Consider the following 20,768-nt stretch of genomic DNA (forward strand, 5'->3'; position numbering starts at 1 on the left):
ATACTGTCATAGAAGAAACCAGAAAATATTCACATTTAAGAAGCTGGAACCAGATGATTTTGGCATTTTGTCTTAAAAAATGACTCAAAACTATTAATCGATTATGTTGATGATTAATTTTCTATCAACTGACTAATTGATTAATCAACTAATGGTTGCAGCTCTAAAACAGAGTGTATCAATCCCTCATTCCCCAAGTGTTTTTACCCTCAACATTGTGTCCTGGATCAAATACATGACTGTCAAAAACAAGGCCTAAACCTCCAGAATAGTCAGACTTGGCAGTGCAATATAAGGCTGTAAACAACACCCGTTAGCTTATCACCATGACATAGCAGTTGCAGGAATGACAGGCACAATCTTAGAAGATTCCCTGTGCAGGAGGACAGCCTGTTTGTTTTCAAATTCAACTGGATTAAAAACCTTTCTTTAATTCTTTTTAAGACACAGAGGTGAGTGCGGACACCCACAGAAATGAACTGACCCTCTCTTCACCTTTCCTTTCCAAGTGGGGGTCTGACAGCATAACACAGACCAGAATCGGACACTCAAAACTCTTGGAAAGCCAGATGGCTGACTAAATTAACAACTGGCTAAAAGCATAAATGACTCATTGGGTCATTTGAACCAGAGAAAGGACCAGAGAACTCACATCAACAAGACCACTGGACTGTTAAGGGACTCCCTGTTTGGATCTTGCTTATCTCCACAGATTGTCATAAATCTGAGAAGTGCATTCCTTAGTGATTTCTCAGTGGTATAGCTAATCACCCAAATAAGTGATTAGGAAGTGGGCTTCCTAATGTCTTCCCATCTGTCTTCTGCTGCTCTACAAGCCTGAACTCCTACCAAAGAATAAAGTCATCCAGTGACAAAGCTGTCACACAATTTGCCCCAGAATTATAAAACTCCCTCTCTCTTTATATTAAATTATCTCAGTCCATTAATAACTTTACAGTGTATTTGGCCTCATAGGCCCTGTTCACACCTGGCGTTAACATGCGTTTTGGGTGATCTGATCACAAGTGGACAGCTCTAAATACAGGTGTGAATGCACCCAAGATGCATTGAGGATGCACTGAGATCCGATCACTCAGACCACATTCGGAAGTGGTCTGGGGTGCATATTGTCATATCATGACAGGTCACCTGGGCAGGCTAGGGTGGGGCAGTGCAATATAACTGAAAAAACAGGCACACATATAGAAGGTTCAAAAAAGAAGTTGAAGTTCTCCATTAAGCAGGTTATTAACAGGTAACTCAGGTAATTTCTTCAATAAAAATCAAAGTCCAAGAACCAACTTAAAACACCCCAGAGGAGAAAAAGGTTCTTTAACAACTCAAAAAAAGAAGAAAAAAGCTCATTATAAAGTGTCAGTTTTCCCCTTTTAAGGTGTCTTCTTCCACTTGAACACTTCTTAGTCTTTAAAGTACTTTGCTGAATGTAGGTGATCTTTCAAAGTCCATTTGCCCAGCTCCTTCCAGCCATGTGCTCTCTGTCCCTCTGCTCCTCTTGTTCTGCCTCTGTCAAGTTCCCAAGTCCTGCTTTAATCAGGTGGGTTAAAGGACCAGTGTGCAGATTTCAACAAACTGAATACCCCTCCCCTTCCAAATGTATAGGAGAACCTACGGTGTTTGGTTTGTCCATTCTGGGCTACTGCAACTTCTGGGCACTGCAACATGGCAGGCTCCATGGAAGAGGACCTGCTCCCTATGTAGATATAAAGGGCTCATTCTAAGGTAACAAAAACACAATGATTCTTATTTTCAGGTGATTATACACTAATTAAAACGTATTTATGAATATTATATTCCATTTCTGCTGAGTCCGTTCTGCTAGATGCTACTAAATTCTACACACTGTACATTTAAGTATCTACACCTGTCTGAGTGGTGAGGCATTCTGGGAGATGTAGTGTGTGCAGCAGCAGCCATTTTGAGATGTGGCAACCGAACCTGTATGCAAATGTAGCACCCCTCTACTATATGTCCCCTTATGACGCCACAATATGGCCACATTTTTTTAGCAGTGTTTATAAATGTGTTCTGGGCTGCATTGAGGGACCGCCTACACAACTGACAATCTCTGCATACACGGAAATACCATAGACTGTATAAAAATATGGATGGAGTTACCATAATGTCACCCGTTGGTTTCTGAGGAGGAGTTTTGAAGCTCAAAGTGAGCCGCTCCGGCCGTCGCCATCTTGGCAGTACGTGACTCTGCCTAACTCCTAGCCAATCAAAAATGGGCAAAGAGGCGGGCCGAATGGCCGAAACAAGCCACCTAGCGGCTGGCGGACCTGTCACTCAAAGCAACCATGTCCTTCATTATGCATAACTTTACGGCTTAATAAAATTCAAATGGGTGAGTTATAAGTCAATGGGAATTGACTTGCTTTTGGAGCCTCAAGTGGCCATTGAAGGAACTGCAGTTTTTGGCACTTCCGCATTGGCTTCATTTTACAGCTCTGGAGGTTGCCACTTGGGAAATACATACTAATTCATGCCCCTATTAAAGTAAGCAAAAACAACAAGAAGCCACAACAACAGGCAAAATGGATTCTCGTGGATGGAATACACACAAAAAACGTTGATTTCCATTCGAGCCAAAGAGTCTTGATTTTGCCCACGCACCAAACTTTGCAAACTCCTTCTTCTTTTAATTTCCAGCAGACTAGGCATGGAAAGTGCATTGCTGCCTCCCGTCGGTGGAAAAATGACATGTTCGGTCTTTGCAAACGGAAATAATGTACGTGTCTATTTGCATATAGAGCAGGGAAGTGAGATCTGATCACAAGCGGTCACTCAAGACGCATGTGGAGACGCATGTTAATACCAGGTGTGAACTGACATATTCAGAACTGTCTACTTGTGATCAAATCACCCAAGACCATGTTAATGACAGGTGTGAATACAGCCTTAGATTTGACTGTGTGCACAGATTGAGGACGAGCCTGTGGGTGTCAGCAGCTTTATGTTTGTTGGATGGTTTGATTTTCCGTCCTGTAAAGCACTATTTAAATAATCGGCTCTATCACCTGCTTCTTTGTTCAAAAATCTCAGTCAGAACTCCTTCCTGTTTACTGGATGAATTGAATTAAACAGAAAGAAAGAAAGAGAGTCAAATACAAGTGTATAGAGCTCTACATCTCCGTGTGTGGGGGGGGGGAAGGGGGGATCTATATTCAGCACATTATCCTCGGCAAAATAATGAATCACACCCACACACACACACACACACACACACACACACACACACACACACACACATATTTACAGGAACATTAAAACACAGTAATTTCATTTCATACATGCAGGAGAGAGATTCAGGATATTCAGGATGCTGTTGTTGTTTATTCATGCTGGTTGAATGCATTCCGTGTGTGTGTGTGTGTGTGTGTGCGTGTGTGTGTGTGTGTGTGTGTGTGTGTGTGTGTGTGGTGAGTCACAGATCAGTTGAGTGGGATGTTTACAAACCCCCAGGCACTCTCTCTCTGTTGACACATAATGCAGCCACTGACATATGCATGCTGTGATTCCAGTGTGTGTGTATGTGTGTGTGTGTGTGTGTGTGTGTGTGTGTGTGTGTGTGTGTGTGTGTCTGTGTGTGTGTTAATGCATTGACAACATTTGACAGTAATCTATGAAATGAGACTCCAGCTGCATCTCTTCATCCTCTTCAAATGTCTCTCAGGAAATGATCGTGATTGTGAAGATGTCGACGACGCTGAAGATGAAAACTGTGATGGTGAAAAATATGATGGTTTTTGAAGAGGACAATTAAAGATCTATTTTAGCTCGCAATGCAACCTAACCACAAGGTCCACGTAGTAGCTGTTCTGGAGCTTTCGATCGTATCACATGATCTTCATCAGCAGGTGGAGTTTGCCCAGTTCTCATAAAACTTTAGATGTTCAGAGCTCAAAAGTTGGGAATAAAAATCAGTCATGACCAACAAATCTCAATTCTTTCCTTTTCTATTCTAAATTGATGGTATTCATAATGATGACGATGATGAAGATGAAAAATCAATTATGGTACATCCTCTCAAAGTCCTTAAAGGAACAGATTGATTTGATTTCCTTGCTGAGATGAAAAGATCAAAACCACTCTCACATCTGAACAGTAAATAGGAAGACAGATCTGTCAGCTGGTTAGCTTAGCTTAGCATAAAGAGTGGAAACAGGGGGAAACAGCTAGCCTGTCTGTAGAAAAGGCCCCAGAGTTACAAATTAGTGTTATTAAGTACGGTCGCCCATATGATGCTTCTATGTCTACTGTTAGAGAAATTCTATTGGGTGAGTCAGCCCACATGCTGGTGGTATATCGTAATTGACGCCACGTAGTTCAAAGCAGTGTGCTTGGTCAAGTGATGGACTACAGTTGTGCAGTAACTTTCATTAAAAGTGATCTGTGGGTGACTCCCACAGTACCTTAGATGGGAACAAAACCAGATAAGGATGTAAACTGGTAGAAGCAGAATTGACAAGCAGAAGTGACGCTGTGTTCAACTCCCAGTTCCCAGCAGATGGATGCAGAGACAGAAAGAAACACAGATAACTAATGGACGAAGGGCCAACTGTTGTACTAATTAATTGCCAAGGTTGAATATTCTGTGTTCAGACTAAGCAACAGGCTACAAGTCATTTTCATTGGAAAGCAGCGACGTGAAGCTACAAACTGACACCTGACACTGGTTGCTGCAGGATGGGCAAATCAAAGTTGAGCTGGCATCAACTTTTTTCAGCACTCAAATGATGTGGTGAAGTATCACCCAATCATGCATTTCTGTTTTACCATTTCCACTCCCCTTCTCTGTCCTCACAATTCCTGTTCTGCTCTGTCTACAAAATGGAATAAAAACTGATTCTTGCCTTTATCTAGTTCCCTGTGCTATTTAACCCTACCCTTTTCATTTACTGTGACACTAACAAAAAAATGCGGCTTGGCAGAGCGTGGCAGCTATTGCATACCAGGTAGTACCAGGTACGTAACATACATTTTAAACGCACAATGGCTAGCTCTGATACTGTGTTATTTAATAATACATGTTTACTAGCTAAGATAATCGTAAATTAATATGTGTACTTCAAAACATGTTCATACATTTATTACCTGTTGTTAGTACTGTTGAGAGTGTTTTATGGTTGAGCTAAAATATGAAGTAGCTAAAGTCAAGTATTTTTACCTGTATTGCTATTGAGGCTTTTATTATGCATATTACTGCATATGGGTGAAATTAATGTATACTTATGTTATCTTTCATTCAGTTGCATTTTGTTATTCTTTCTCTTTCTAAAAACCACAACCAGACATAAACACCCAGCTGTGAGTCAAGTCAATTTTATTTATATAGCGCCAAATCACAACATAAGTTATCTCAGGGCACTTTTCATATAGAGCAGGTCCAGACCGTACTCTTTAATTTACAGAGACCCAACATTCTACTTTACATTTTACTGAAGTTCTTTTGATCTTTTTGTGGCGCTGCAGGCTGATGTGGGCTGTTCTGAACTTGTATATCCTGACTGACAGTGATCGGTAGTTTTCCACTTTATTTGTAGTCAAGTTTCCATCTAAATGTAGCACATTTAACATAATTTACAGAAAAATCATCAAAAGAAAATGTAGTTCATGCTTGTTTCCATTCACTCTTATTGTGTGAATATTAGAAGATAAACAGTTGGTGACACTAATTCTCCAGTCGGTGCCATTAAACCATTGCAGAAGAAGAGGACACAACAAGATAATGTCATTAAAAGAGTCAAAGCTCAAACGATGGAAAACCATGTGGAAAACGTCATGGAAATATAACATCTCTGTTTGTTTCATGTATTCATCCGAGGAAGGTTACAGACTCCTCATTGCTCCACACAGATCTGTTTTCTTCTCTTCTGTGACGTTTAATTCATGTACGTCATCATTTATTCACTAAATTGTTTTTAGCCACACCAGTGGTAAGGCATTATGGATGGCGGTGTCAGTCTGTTGGCCAGTGTTCCGCCATTTTGTCCAGACTGAAATATCTCAACAACTGTTGGATGGATTACCATGAAATGTTGAGCAGATATTCATGTTCCCCAGAGGATCAATCCTACTGACTCTGGTCATCCTCTGACTTTTCCTCTAGTGCCACTATTTCTGTTTTTAGTGAAATGTCTCAACAACGATTGGATGGAATGTGATGAAATTTGGTTCATACATTCATGTTCCCCTCAGGATGAATTGCAACAACTTTGCTGATCCGTAAACTTTTCATCTAGTCTTGTCATAAAGTCAAAAATTTAAGCAATCCAATACTTTGGTTTATGTCCAAATATCTGCAAAACCAATGACATTCCCATCAGCCTCAGCTGTACTTTGTGCTTAGTGAAAATTAGCAAATGTTGGCTTGCTAATATGCTAAATTAGGATAACATCTTAACATTATACCCGTTAAACATTATTTGTAGTCTAGTTTCTTACTTTTGAAAGTGTATTTGTATTGAATACGGATGTGTCTGTGTCAGTGCAGTCAGTTGCTTCCCTGAACTTTTTTTTATCAGTGTATTAGGTGACAAGGTGGTGCTTCATCAGTAAGGTTATAACCATTTAAACTCTTTAAATTTCACATAAAGTTTATTTAAACACAGTATGATATTATCATGTAGGTATTCTGGTTCCAATACTTCATTAAAGCTATATCATTTTCACACTGAGTGAAATCTTGAGATCTTGATATTATTTTATACACATTTACCCAAATTCAGTAGTAAAACATTTGGTATTTTTGTAAACATGAATTTAAAGATAAAATTGAGTGGGCTTTAAATGTTCTCCCACACATGATGAATATATAAATATTTACCACCAGAAATGTTAAATGACAATCATTTAATAGAATTTGAATTGAATAATTAGTGAATGATAAGCTGTTATGAATTTTGTCTAAATAACTGCAGGGAGTGTCTCTCTCTGACTGTACCTCTGTTTGTCTCGCTCTCCATATTGAGGTCAGTCTCTGCTTTTTGTCTCGTAGCCTGCAGAGACCCATTCTTCCACTTCACTGCTTCTTTTCCTCCACTCCCTCCTCCATCCCTCACTCCACAGCTCCACGGGGAGGAAAGATGGCTGCTTGTCATGTTGACGGCTGTCAGTTAATTGTCCTTTATGAGGCTGAAGTCATTAACAAGCTTGTTAGTGAGGAATTCTGTCTGTTTAACAAGTTTAAGATGCGGGGTTAGGGTCAGTGAGTGTGTTAATTTGATTGTATGTTAGTTTTTAGTTATTTAGTTATGTCATTTTAATAAAATAACAGTTGAAAAGGAGGGGCGTTACTCCCTATGAGTATAAAATAATGAAACAGATCGCAAAGCTTGTATTAATATCAAATTACAGATAGAGTTTCAAGCCAGAGGTTCAACTCAGTGGTTTGATCCAGATGTTCGATCCATTGTTTTGTTACACTGGTTTGATCAAGTGGTTCGTTACGATGGTTTTATCCAGTGGTTTGTTATAATGGTTTGATCCAATGGTTTATTCCAGTGGTTTGTTACAATGCTTTGATCCAGTGGTTCATTACAATGGTTTGATCCATATGTTTGATCAAGTGGTTTGATCCAGTGGTTCGCTTTAACGGTTTCCTCCAGTGGTTTATTCCAATGATTTGATTTAATGGTTTATTCCAATGGTTTGATCCAGTGGTTCATTACAATGGTTGGATCCAGAGGTGTATTCACAGGGTTTGATCCAGAGGTGTATTCACAGGGTTTGATCCAGAGGTTTGTTACAATGGTTTGATCCAGTGGTTTGTTACAATGGTTGGATCCAGATGTTCGATCAGTTGGTTGGATCCAGTGGTTCATTACAATGGCTGGATTCAGTGGTTTGTTAATGGTTTCATTATTTCCATTATTTTCCTCCTCTTGTGCCTGAGTTGTTTACTTTAATTGTTGTTCTCTTTCTTTTTCTGTGAATTGTTTTTGTGTTTTTGTATTGCTTAATAAAAGACAAACAAACAAAACATTTTTATACTGGATCAGAACTAGCAGCAAGAAGGTCAAAGGTTGTGGCATCCTGACACAGAAACAACTGAGCTTGTTACCTGTCAGTCAGCCATGTACTGTATACTTTTTTGGTAATGTTGGTGTGACATCACCTTCACTGCTTTGTTCTCTATTTTAACTCAAATTAAAGGCTGAAAATTGGTAAATTCCCCTTTAATCCACAGCAGGGTGGAGCGGGGGGTAAATTCCTCAGAGGCGAGTCAGTACAGGAACAAGAGCATTCAAATACCTGTATGTGTGTGTGCGGTTTCCAGGATGATATGACTGCAGGTTCATTATTGTAAGACACATCAGCAGACTGAACTGAAACACTTTGAAATGTGTCTTTACAGTATATATTTTTTTTTACTTTATATTAATGTATTTTATCTCTATTATGTCTAGAGATGAAAAACACAAGTTGATTAGAAGGAGAATGGTTGGGGAATCATGTGTTTCTGTATTTGTAGACTTTGTTTCTGTGTTCCAATTATGAATTGTTTCATTAAAAGCTACTTCTTATTGCCAACTTTTAAAGCTGGGATTCTCACCATTGAGGTCAGGACCACACTTAGGGTCAGAAAAGATTGTACAAGAGATAAATTATATTTCATTTATCATTTACAATCAAAACTGTGGTCGACACAGAAGAAGAAACTGTTGACATCATAACAATGCCATGATTGCTAGAAATACACATTACTTTTGAGTTTTGCAAATAAGGATTTTGAAGGTCTTTGAACACCACAAACCAAATAACACTCATCGTCATTGTGACCTATTGTGGTGAGCTACAACTGATCCTCAGAAAATCACACTAAGACCAAGAAAGTTGTGTTTGTTTTTTAAAATGTACACTTTGCTCTTTTATGGTTTTTTTTTTATAAAATACAAATGTTATATTTTGTCAGTAGTGGTAAAGCTTTTGAAAGACCAGGACTCTGCAAGATAACCTGTATAGAGAATGAGGTTAGACGGTTTTAAAGTGGCTGACTTCTTATTAACAACTTGTTTAAAAAGCTGTCAGGACCACACACTGTTTTACCCTTCAGGGCCTTCAATTTGCTTGCAGTTGGTTATGTGACGGTAAAATTTAGTGGCCAGAGTTTTGATTAACTCTATCTCCGTACACTAATCTGTAATTTGTTCCCATGGCATTCCCAACACAAACTTTTTACCTATTATAGACCAGCTGGTGCAGGTGCAGGTGTCATGAAGGAAAAAAATAAATTATTCATGCTCCTGTGTGCACAAACTGATTTGTCCTCTGGAATTACTTAATTTGGGCTCCAAATTAATAATTCTTGTCCATGAATTAACAGAATATGATAACAAAAGGGTAACGAGATATGATAATTATACCTTGAAACTATATCAATTTGTCAACTGTCAAGATATTTTGCTGTACCGTTAATACCAAAGTAACCATCCCTTTGACATTTCTGGGTGTGTTAGGCATTTTGGGGAAATAATGCTGGGGTTTTTATGATCTTTGCATCAGTTAGGTATGTCAAGTTATGTCAGGTATTTAATTTGCTGGAGTACCAAAAAAACAGGCATTGCTTGCCACACCAAGCAATTAGTAGACCTAATAAAATTGCAAACACTTTGCAATGTGACCCCAGTGACAGTGGACAGTTTTTCCATGGGTGTACAATTAATAGGAATGTTCAAATTAATGTGAACTCTAATTAGATTGCTGACTAGCTAGAACGTTAGTTTAGCAGTTTACTAATGTTGCATAGCAACCAAAGGCAGCTGGGAACTACTTTCCTTTAAATGACCCTTGTAATGTAATTGTTATTTAATAAAACTGTTTCTTATTGGATTGTGTCTATAATTTCTATATTGTAATAATTGGCAACTGTTTTATAAAAGCAATATCTCACTCCTGGCAGTGTGGCTGACAAACCCCTCCAATGTGATATAATCACAATATACCACAGCCAGTGGTGAGATATTGTTTATATACAATGCCTTTTGTATAGATACTTTTTTTCTCTCACCTACTATTTTTTACCATAACACCATGTCAAAGTCCTTGTATGTGCAAACGTACTTGGCAAATCAATCAGTCAAACTTTATTTATATAGCACCTTTCAAAGAAATCAAATGCAATTCAAAGTGCTTTACAAGCGACTGATAAAACGTAGGATGTAAAAAATGGATTTGGAGACTAATGCTAAATAATCAAAAAGCAAAAAAGTTAATTGAAAAAGACAACAATAAAAGGTGGGTAGTTAAGATAACAAAATATAACACAAGCGATAAGAATAATAAAACAAATAAATTATGAAATACTACGCAAATAAATAGATTATAATAAAACAGTAAAATGTTAATAAAATAAATAATAACGATAAACAGTAAAATGTCAATAAAACAAAATAGAATAAAATAAATAGTAATGATGGTGATAAATAAACAAAGTATACAGGTAATAAAACCATAAAATCATAAAACACTTAAAATGCACAAATGACTTAGCTAAGATAATTAACGATGTTTGTTAGTAATTTTGTCAATTTAAGCGCCATCTGTTGAGAAAATGGAGCGTCAGATGGGATAGGATCATGAAAGTGGCGGGTTCGGGATCCAACGGTCGACCGGTACCCCGTTTGCCTCGCGGGCTCCTTCACGGTCATCACGTCACTCTCTCGCTCCCTCTCTCTCGCGCTTCTCCAGAGACCACGGCGAGGCTCGAGGGGTAGAGTTACAGCGGGGGGAGGGGGTCGAGAGACACACACAAAGAGAAGGAGAGAGAGAGAGAGAGAGAGAGAGAGAGAGAGAGAGAGAGAGAGAGAGAGAGAGAGAGAGAGAGAGAGAGAGAGAGAGAGAGAGAGAGAGAGAGAGGCTCGCGTGCCTGTGTGAGCAGCGGAGGGAGGTAGGAGCTTAAGCTAAAGCTAACTAGCCATGTTGCTGTCGCCGCTGCTGCTGCTCCTCCCGCTGCTGCTGGTGGTGTGTGTCTGCTAGCGGGCCGCCCTGGACTCCATATCCGCCCTGAGGTGCATCATGCCCGGCTGGAAGAAGAACATCCCGGCCTGTCTCCAACCGGACCAGGAAGGAGGTAAGTCCGGACCAGACCGATCCGTTCATGCTCACACCGACCGGCGAGTGCGTCCCTCTCTCTCGGTGTGCGCGCGTGTGTGTGTGTGTGTGTGTGTTAGTACATACCTGTGTGTGTGTGTGTGTGTGTGTGTGTGTATGTGTGTGTGTGTGAGCGCGTGTAGTAATTATCGCCGGTGCAATCTCTCGCGCAGCGTGGTTTGGCGCCGCCGGTAGAGCTCGCACACACGGCGACTGTCTTGAAATTAGTGAAAGTTGATACCGTGTGTGTGTGTGTGTGTGTGTGTGTGCGCGCGCGCGTGTATGTGTGTGTGTGTGTCTGTGTGTGTTGTCTCGTGTTAATCTGACGCAACGGGTGAGGTTACAGTGACGTTACGGTGATTTAACGTTACAGGCTACTTGTGTGCTCGCTGACGTGTTTATTCATCATTAAGAGCAATCACCGGTGACCGGTTACCGAGCAGCGTGAGTGGAGATAGCAGGGCTGCTAATAGGCTAACCAACGGTTAAACCGGGGCTGGTCAACAGAGGGTCTGCCCTTGTGCGTGTGTGTGTGTGTGTGTGTGTGTAACGACCACCTTCACCGGGCTGCAGGCAGTCGCAACCCCGGTGTTTACTGGTGTTACGGTAAAATGTGTGACCCCACAGTTTGTGTGATGCTGGAGGGTCAAGTGTGGAAAAAGCGTCCTGTTTTTTTTTTTGTTTTTTTGTTTGACTAAAAATTGACTGGTGAGTTAATGCTCCACCTTGGCCACCAGTTTCTGCTCTCCCAGACGTCAAAATGTGTTAGTGTAACGCTTTGTTGGCAGCACATAGCAGCGCCTCTTACTGTTTTCACAACACCCCTCCATCAATATAACACAGTACTGTACAGTGGAGGTGTAGTATGTTAATACTACTGTTGTACTTTGTTGTATAATATTGTTTTGTATGGTAAACTATGGAGAGATACAGTATTTTTGGTGTAATATGGTATTGCACAGTCAGTGTTGATTATCCTCATTTAGTCTCTCATTAGGGTTGGGCGATGTCTACCGATGTCCACAGTGAGACATTGCGATGGACGATGTTATCGTATCGTTGTTGTCTACATAAATACGCAGGCCACCTGTGCGGCTCCTATTGGAGTCCTTGTTTCTGTTGCTGCGGTGGATTGAGTAGGCTGCCTGCGCGATTGCTGCGTTCGGGACTTATGTAATTAGCCAGGTTTCGGTAATAATCATCCAGCTATCCTGAGTGGGTGTTTGCGATGATAAATCTAGTGTCAGCTCATGGCGTTGGCGATGAAGAGGCTGGGTAGCGGTGGTCTGTGAGGGGTCTTCCTTAACCTTGCTAGGATACCGGACCGGCATCCTCGCTTCTGTCTCTGTTCTCTCCGCCATCTTCGACGGCTGCCGCTGGGTATGGTAATCCATGGAGACCCTGATTCTCTTGCAATCTGCAGTGGTATCTGATGGGAGTACTGGAAGGCACTCGTGGTGAAAAATTGGTCTCTTGTTGCGATATGTAGAAGTTTTTCCTGACTGTAGAAGAATTGTGGTGGTACGATGGTGAAGGGAGCAGTGGTCAATGACTGACAGCCATCAGCACAACCCTATTGCTCATATATAATACTCAATTTCACATTTGATGCTATTACATCGATGATTAGAGCAGCAACAATTGGGCAGTTAATGAAAATTAATTGCTAGCTGTTTTATTAATCGATTAATTGTTTTGGATCTTTTTTTTTAAAGAAAAAATGTGAATATTTTCTGGTTTCTTTAGTCTCTATGACAGTAAACTGAAAATCTTTGGGTCGTGGACTGTTGGTCGGCACAAAACAACATTTGAGGACGTCACCTTGAACTTTGGGAAACAGTGATTGATATTTATCACCTTTTCTGACATTTTATAGACGAAACAACTAACTGATTAATTGAGAAAATAATTGACAGATTAATCGGTAATGAAAATGATCATTAGTTGCAGCCTCATTGATGATTGCATTTCCAGTCTAATAAAGAAGCTGACGACTGTTTCAGATTTTGAATAGAGTTACAAATAAATGATTAATGTCATAATCAATTAGTCTTCCAAATATTTATTTAATTAATAGTTTGGTCTGTAAAAACATGGCAGTTTCCAAGAGCCCAACGTAGCGTCATCAAATGTCATGTTTGTACGACCAACAGTCCAAAACCCAAAAAGAGATTCAATTTACCATAATGTAAGATTTAAAAAAAAGCAGCAAATTCTCAAAAACTGAAACCATCAAATATTTGGCCTAAACAATTTATTGATTATCAAAATAGTTGCCAATTAATTTTCTGTCAGTCAACTAATTCATCGACTAATGATTGGACCTCTAATTTAGAAGTTTATGAGGAGAGCTGCAACTATTGGTTGATTTACAGAAAGATAATTGGCAATGTTTTGATAATCTATTGATTTTTAAAGTGATGTTCCAAGTTAAAATGCCAAAAATGATCTGATTCTGGCGCCTCAAATGTGAATATTTGCTTGTTTTCTCAGTCTTCTGTAAATATATTTGGGTTTTGAACTGTTAGTTGGATAAAACAAGACATGTGAATATGTAAACTTGGTTTTTAGGAAATTCTCAACATAGGCTATTTTGACCAACTTCGGGCTGGGCAATATATATCGATATTATATTGATATCGTGATATGAGAATAGATATCATAGAGTTTGGATATCATAATATTGTGATATGATATAAGTGTCGTTTCCTGGTTTTAAAGGCTGCGTTACGGTAAAGTAATGTAATTGTCTGAACTTACCAGACTGTTCTAGCTGTTCTATTATTTACCTTTACTCACTTAATCATTATATCCACATTATCGATGATTTAGTCATCCCTACAATATTGTCTTATCAATATCAAGGTATTTTGTCAAAAATATCCTGATATTTGATTTTGTTCATATCACCCAGCCCTAACCAAATTATTAATTGATTAATTAATGATATAATTTGCATATGGATTGATTAGTTGTACTGCTAATTTGGATATTTCTGAAATATGCTGTAAAGTAGATTTGAATCATGTTTCACAAGACACAACAGTCTTCATAAACCCTGTTTTCTTTCTAATCATGTACAGACAATGTGAATCTATGTGGAAATGTAAAATTAGAGAAAACTGGATGCAGATGAATCAACCTGATTTTTTTTGAAAAAGTATTGATTAAACCACACGGTCCAAGTAGAACAAAACCAGACATGTCATCACTCATCTAAACTGTACTAGTGTAGTAATTCTCCTTTTACATGTGGTGTCAGATTCAGCAAACCATTTTTAGCTCACATTTAAAAGGTTTGAACTTTACATGACTGCCACCAAAGAATGAGGACGCTTAAAGGTAAAATAGAAATACGGCTTCTTCAAAACCATTTTGTATGGCACCAATGATTGCAATGATAATAAATAATAAATAATAAATAAGGATAAAGAAGTCCTTTAAGCGGCAACGTGTCTCATGACTTTCACTCGGTGAGGCAAATCGGTGAAAGCTTCCTAATGCTTTTACAAGCCAGCAAGCTCCAGTGATGGTGAGATTCTCAACTGTCCAGACAGTCTGAGAGAGAGCGTGGGATTGACCCGTTGCTGACTTTAACAAGCAGCAGATTGGATAGCGGGTAACAATTATCTATTTTTGGAAGGTTAGGACTACATTTCAATGGCTTGTGACACCTTAAAATTAATTTACACAGCTCATATGTCTACAATTTGTCACGAGTTTCTCCAAAGAGTGATGATTTCCTCTCAGATTGTTTTATTTAAATACTTTTTAAAGCTGTGAGAGGCAAAATTATTCATGAATTCATAAGAGAAAGAGCAGAGCGTCTGAAAAAACAAATTGATTTTGTGTAGCAGAAATATGGACTGCAACTAAAGATTATTTTCATCACCAATTAACCATTATTATTTCTGGCAGCCTGATATGATGTATTAAAATATCTTTTTTTTTTCAAAAAATCAACACAAAACTCAAAAGATATCCAGTTCATGATCATATATGACCAAGACAAGCATCAAATCGTCAACTTTTAGAAGCAGAAAACAGGAAGTTTTTGGCATTTTTGCTTGAAAAACAACTGGAATGATTAGTCGATTATCAAAATAGTTGCACTTGTGATTATTGAGTTAATAATCCATTAATCGTCTGATAGTTGAAGCTCTAGTTGTTGCCCCCGTGTTTCTGTGTTGAGTAATATTGAGGTTATTGTGAGTCCAGTATACTGTACGTAAGGGGATGTTAAATGTTTTCTTCAGTCCCCGAGGCTGTTATAAAATATATTAGTGTTGATTTGGTGTTGAGCAGTAAACCTGTCTGTAGTGCCCATGGAGAGATAATAAATAATCTTCAGGTGTACTGTGACACAGCTAAACCGTCACAGTGCTGCGCAGTGGGGTGCTAGAAAAATGACAATACACTAAAATGTTAAATACTAAGAGCCGTACAGTGAAACATGGAAAAACAGCTGTACAGGGAAAAATATACAGTACATGAAAGAAACACCAGACAACCAAAGGCAAAGAGAGTAAAAATAGACAACAGGTAAATAATAGATAGACAAACCATAAGAGACACCGTACTACTGTAGTAACATCTATCAGGTTTATTTGTATAGACTGATGTCATGTGCAGTGTCTCAGTGGGTTTTAGTTCATGATATCTAAAAAGAAAAGGAATTAAATGTTAACACACAAGTTAAAAAAAAATACAAAATTCAATAAGAGATCACCTGCAGTGTGGTAGGAGATGCAATATTGAACAGAAAATTGTGACATGTATGTTAATTAGTCAGATTTTCTCTTGACTCTGGGACGCAGTAGCTCATTCTACTTCATCTCACCTTTAGTGTAGATTTATAAAGTTATTATTTGTAGGTAGGACTGAGAAATATCTACAGCAGCGCACAGAGAAATCTCGTTCTCAGACGTATTTTAATAAGATATAATTTCATTAATCGCTACCAAGATAAATGTGACAATTAATCATGATATTGATTTCATGTGAACTACAGCAGTGTATTGCTGCCGCTACGACATAAACGAAACTTTTCAGGTAATTACAAGATATTTTTCATGTTATTCCGAGATAATTCGTTTTTACAAGACACGTTTCTTGTTTTAACAACACATAACTTTATCTTGTTATATCACAAAACTTTACTGTTATTTCTCAAGTGAACTTATCTTATTAAAACAAACTTTTCTCCTTGTAACACAAGTTATAACAAGAAACGTCCATACATCGTTAAAACAACAATATAAACCAGTCATTTTCACTATATTTTAGCTGATGTAGGCTACAATATCGTCTCCTTTGGCACTGACAGGATCTCTTTGTGGTTTTTACGACATATAGAACTTAACATGTAATAACGAGAAAAGTTTTTTTTTAATGAGATACGTTCATTTTGTGAACTAAGGAGAAAGTTTTGTGATATAACAAGATAAAGTGAGATGTTATTACAAGAGAAATGGTGATGATAAAAGGTCATAATAACATGAAAAATTTGTTATATCATGAAAAGGATATTAATAAAATGAGAAATGTTTTCTCATTATAAACTACTAAACTTATTTAGTAGTATCTAAATTTTGGTGGCAGCAATATGCCGCCGTAGATATCACCTGAAATCAATATAGAAGGATGGACTGTAGGAACTTTATTGTCCACACTGTGGGAAATTATCTTTGGTTTCACCACACAGCTCAAAAAAACAACACAAACAACTGACAACACAGGACACAGCATCAACGACATTATTTAATATACATAAATACAGTAGAAAATAATTCAAATGCAGAAATACAGTAGAAAATAATTGAAATGCAGAAATACAGTAGAAAATACAGTACAATAAAATAAAAGATGACAATTAATTGTCACATTTATCTCAATATTGTTTAATGAAACAATATCTTATTAAATCCGTCTGCACAAGATTCGCATTAATTATTTGTACTGAAAAATAGGCTTCAACGTTAATGTTTTTTTCACTTGCCTTGTCGGGCAAGTGGGTCAGAAATCTACTTGCCTAAAGTCAATTTTTACTTGCCCCTATACAAATGTTATCAAATAACAACAGATACTAAAGTTAATTGTCATGTTTAGTCTTTATTTAAGTAAATGAAACAGGACAAGTGTCATAGATGTGAAGCTACAAACATTCTTGCATATAGAAAATGTTATGACTCTTCCCCTAAATTACACTCAACTCTTTTTATGAGCCCAGTTTCTTTCAAATAAAGGAATAGACCCGATGGCAAATACATTATTTAGACTAATTTCTTCCACTCCAAGCTTCCTGATTTCCCTCTTTTAATGTTTCTCGTTCTCGACAGTATTTATGGCAGTGAAAAATTACACGTTCCACTGATTCCTCTATTTGACAGAGCTCATATAATCCTGAGGGATGTTTGTTTCACGCATCACACTACTAGCCTACTCGACTCCTGATTGGCCAACGGCGCGTGCCAATATTCTCCGATGCGTGCGAGGAGACGAGGCTACGATGTGCGCCGGAGAATGAGAACATAATTTATGATACGACGATGATCGAAAAAAATGATTGAAACATTTTTTTATTTTATTAGCCCAACGTGGCATTTTACTTGCCCCGGCCAATCGGGTAAGCCTTCTTGTTGACCCACGATGACAGTACATCATAAATTATGATAATATTTATGTACCACAACACTTCCCAGAACACTTAAGGTATTTGTTTGCTAAAATAGAAAACTCAGGGTAAACTATGCCGCCCTTTAAAGTATCTCAATATGATAAAAAAAGATTTGAAAAACACTTTTATGGCTTCTGAACTCATTAACTTAAGCTGGATCTGTTAGAGTAACATTATTTTAACAAACACTGGTGTAACAGACTGCTGCGCCTGAAACAACAGATGCTCTACAGATCCTTTATTTTCAAGAGCAACGTGTATGAAGAAATTCATTTACTGTATACATATTGATAAAATTAGGTCGGTTAGAGTGCCATAATCTCGTTGGATTTGGTTATTCTTCGATTATTGCGGGCATCTCAGACTGTCACGCCTCATGCTTTCCTCCACTCAGACTCTCCATCGTTTGCCCAAATCAGGATTATCTTCCTCCAGTATCTGACTCCAAACTCCAGGCTTGTAAATATTCCTACAGAAACCCGCAGAGAAAAACCCTACAGCGCTACAGGCAGCTTTTTACAGCATGCTGATGATGACAGCGTCAGGTTCGTGACCCTGACTTCTTACCTGGCAAGTCCAGAAGGGACCAGCACCTGTCTCCCTTCAGGCCACAGTGAAACTCTGAGCTGTGGCCAGACCTCTGCTGTCTGCTGCTCGACAGGAGTGTCCTTCCTGCTGAAGTCCTCACAAACACCAATCAAAACTGTGGCCACGTTCGTCCAGCCAGTGTTTGAAACTGCAGCCTGTTTGTATTGTATTAAATATCGGAGAGAATTGTTGTCTGTTTCTTGTTATTCTGTTAATTAAATGATCAATCTTTTAGTCCAGTGGTTCCCAACCTTTTCGCTTTTGATGCTTGCAAATTGGGGCTTAAACTACTGTTTTTCATTATTATTATTATTATTATGAATTAATCATAATTTCTTGATGAATCAGTTAATTGTTTCATTCATAAAGTGTCACAAAAAAGTGAAAAGCTGTATTTTTGCTAACAAAGAAAGATGAAGGTGTTACTCCCTTAGATGCATGCTTCTTCAGACAGACTTTGAATCTGAAGAACTGCCTGCAAGTCAAACTCCAGGGCTTCAACCTGCTCTGACGCTTCGTTTGCAATGTTTTTTTTTCTACCTTGCTGATGTTGGTTCGTCGTGCACGCCCATAAATGGCTGTTCGTTTTTGGTGGTTGGTCACTACGGTTGTTGCTAAGGTTTTTCTGTGTGTTGTTCATGTTGTCTACTCACATAGTATTTCAGATCTGATTCAACTCCAACGTGTACGGATGTGTTTGACAAGTTTATATTTCAAGTAACGAACAAGACAAGAAGTGAAATCCTGCTACTATAGTTTGTTTACGTAGCCTCTGGAGTCCTGAAGCTGACCAATCAGAACAGAGTGGGCTCATCAGGAGGCGGGGCCTCAAAGAGACAGGAGCTAAAACGGCCTGTTTCAGACAGAGGCTGAACTGAGGGGCTGCATAAAGGACCAGTAGAAGATAAATAAGGAGTTTTTAACTGGAAATCACGCAAAGATATTCCAGTAGAGCCCCAGAATATAAATATACACCTGGAAATATGCAGAACATGTCCCCTTTTAAAATTCAAATTTGAACAAAGCTCTGTGACTCCTGATGAGGATCATGTGATATGATCAAAAGCCCCAGAACAGCTGCTAAATGAGATTTTCTCAGCACATTAAACATGTTTTAAATGTCACATTTGGATAAAAATACAGTAAAAAAAATCATGTTTTTAAACGGAGCTGTGATGCACATCATGAGTGGATGATGCAGAGGTTGTGTTACTGTGTGTGTGTGTGATGGTGATTACAGTGTGTGTGTGTGTGTCACAGCATGACATCATCCCACCGTTTCAAGCTTTTTGACTAAGACGTGCGCACACACACACACACACACACACACACACACACACACACACTGTCCTTTAAGAGGTGCTGATGTCAGAACTCTGCTCATCTTTGTCCTCAGGATTACTGAAGCAGACCTGACTCTGTGTGTGTGTGTGTGTGTGTGTGTGTGTGTGCGTGTACATCCATTTTCCTCAGCTTAATGTATTATCCCTATCGTCCCTGACACATTTTACCGAGAGACTCTCTCTCTGTCTTTTCCTGTCCGTCTCTCTCGCTGTGACTCTGGAACAAAACGCTGACTGTGTGTGTGTGTCATTGTGTATATGACTTTGTCCATTTAAATGTGTGTTTTGTAAGTGTGTGTGTGTGTGTGCAGTGCAAATATTGTGTCACAAGATAAGACTGTGCTTTATACTGCAGTGCTACCACATGGCCAAAAGTATGTGGACGTGTGAATATTACAGTGATAGTTGAACATCATCATGCACACAAATCTGCTATAACAGCCTTGATTCTCCTGGTTTCAGGCTTTAAATCAGAGTTTGGCGCATTAGTGAGGTTCAACACTGATGTTGGAGAATAAGATCTGAAGGTCTAAATTCTGTGTAGGCCAGTCAAGTTCTTCCACACCAAACTGGGAAAATTATACCCCTTAAAGGACGGGTTCACGATTCTTCAAGTCTGTCCTAAAACAGTCAGGAGCCCAAATGAACATTAAAACATGTTTTTCTTGCTGTAATCATTCCTCCTGTTCATACTGACCAATAGAGGATCCCTTCATAATGCACTTACAATGTATGTGAAGGGGGACAAAATCCACAGTCCTCTTTCTTTGCAAAAGTAGATATGACTCGAATCATCAGTCAAGAAACCCCTGAGTCGACCCTGACGTTTTGTCAGTCAAATGAATCACTGCGTCATTATCGTGAGTAAAACGTCATTAAAACCGATGGAAGAGATGGATGAAACAAATAAAATACTAAATGAAAAACAGAATTCCCTTTATATACTCAAATAAGAAACAGACTCGGACTACGTCTACATTAAGCCGGCTAAATTCTAAAATGCCGTTTTCGAGCAAAAACGACACGCCTCCACAGCAGAAGATTCA

The 20,768-nt window shown here is 38.6% G+C and overlaps 1 protein-coding gene across 1 annotated transcript in view; it reads left to right on the top strand.

Annotated features, from left to right (window-relative positions):
* Positions 1-10,431: 10,431 nt before the first annotated feature.
* Positions 10,432-20,768, top strand: part of grip1 (glutamate receptor interacting protein 1) — a 77,557-nt gene continuing 67,220 nt past the window's right edge. Inside the window, exon 1 of the mRNA XM_067581198.1 lies at positions 10,432-11,095. Coding sequence (XP_067437299.1) covers positions 11,041-11,095 — 55 coding nt within the window. The 5' untranslated portion in view covers positions 10,432-11,040. The remainder of the gene's footprint in view (positions 11,096-20,768) is intronic.

The sequence above is a fragment of the Thunnus thynnus genome, chromosome 23, assembly GCF_963924715.1.
Source record: "Thunnus thynnus chromosome 23, fThuThy2.1, whole genome shotgun sequence".
Taxonomy (NCBI): Eukaryota; Metazoa; Chordata; class Actinopteri; order Scombriformes; family Scombridae; genus Thunnus; species Thunnus thynnus.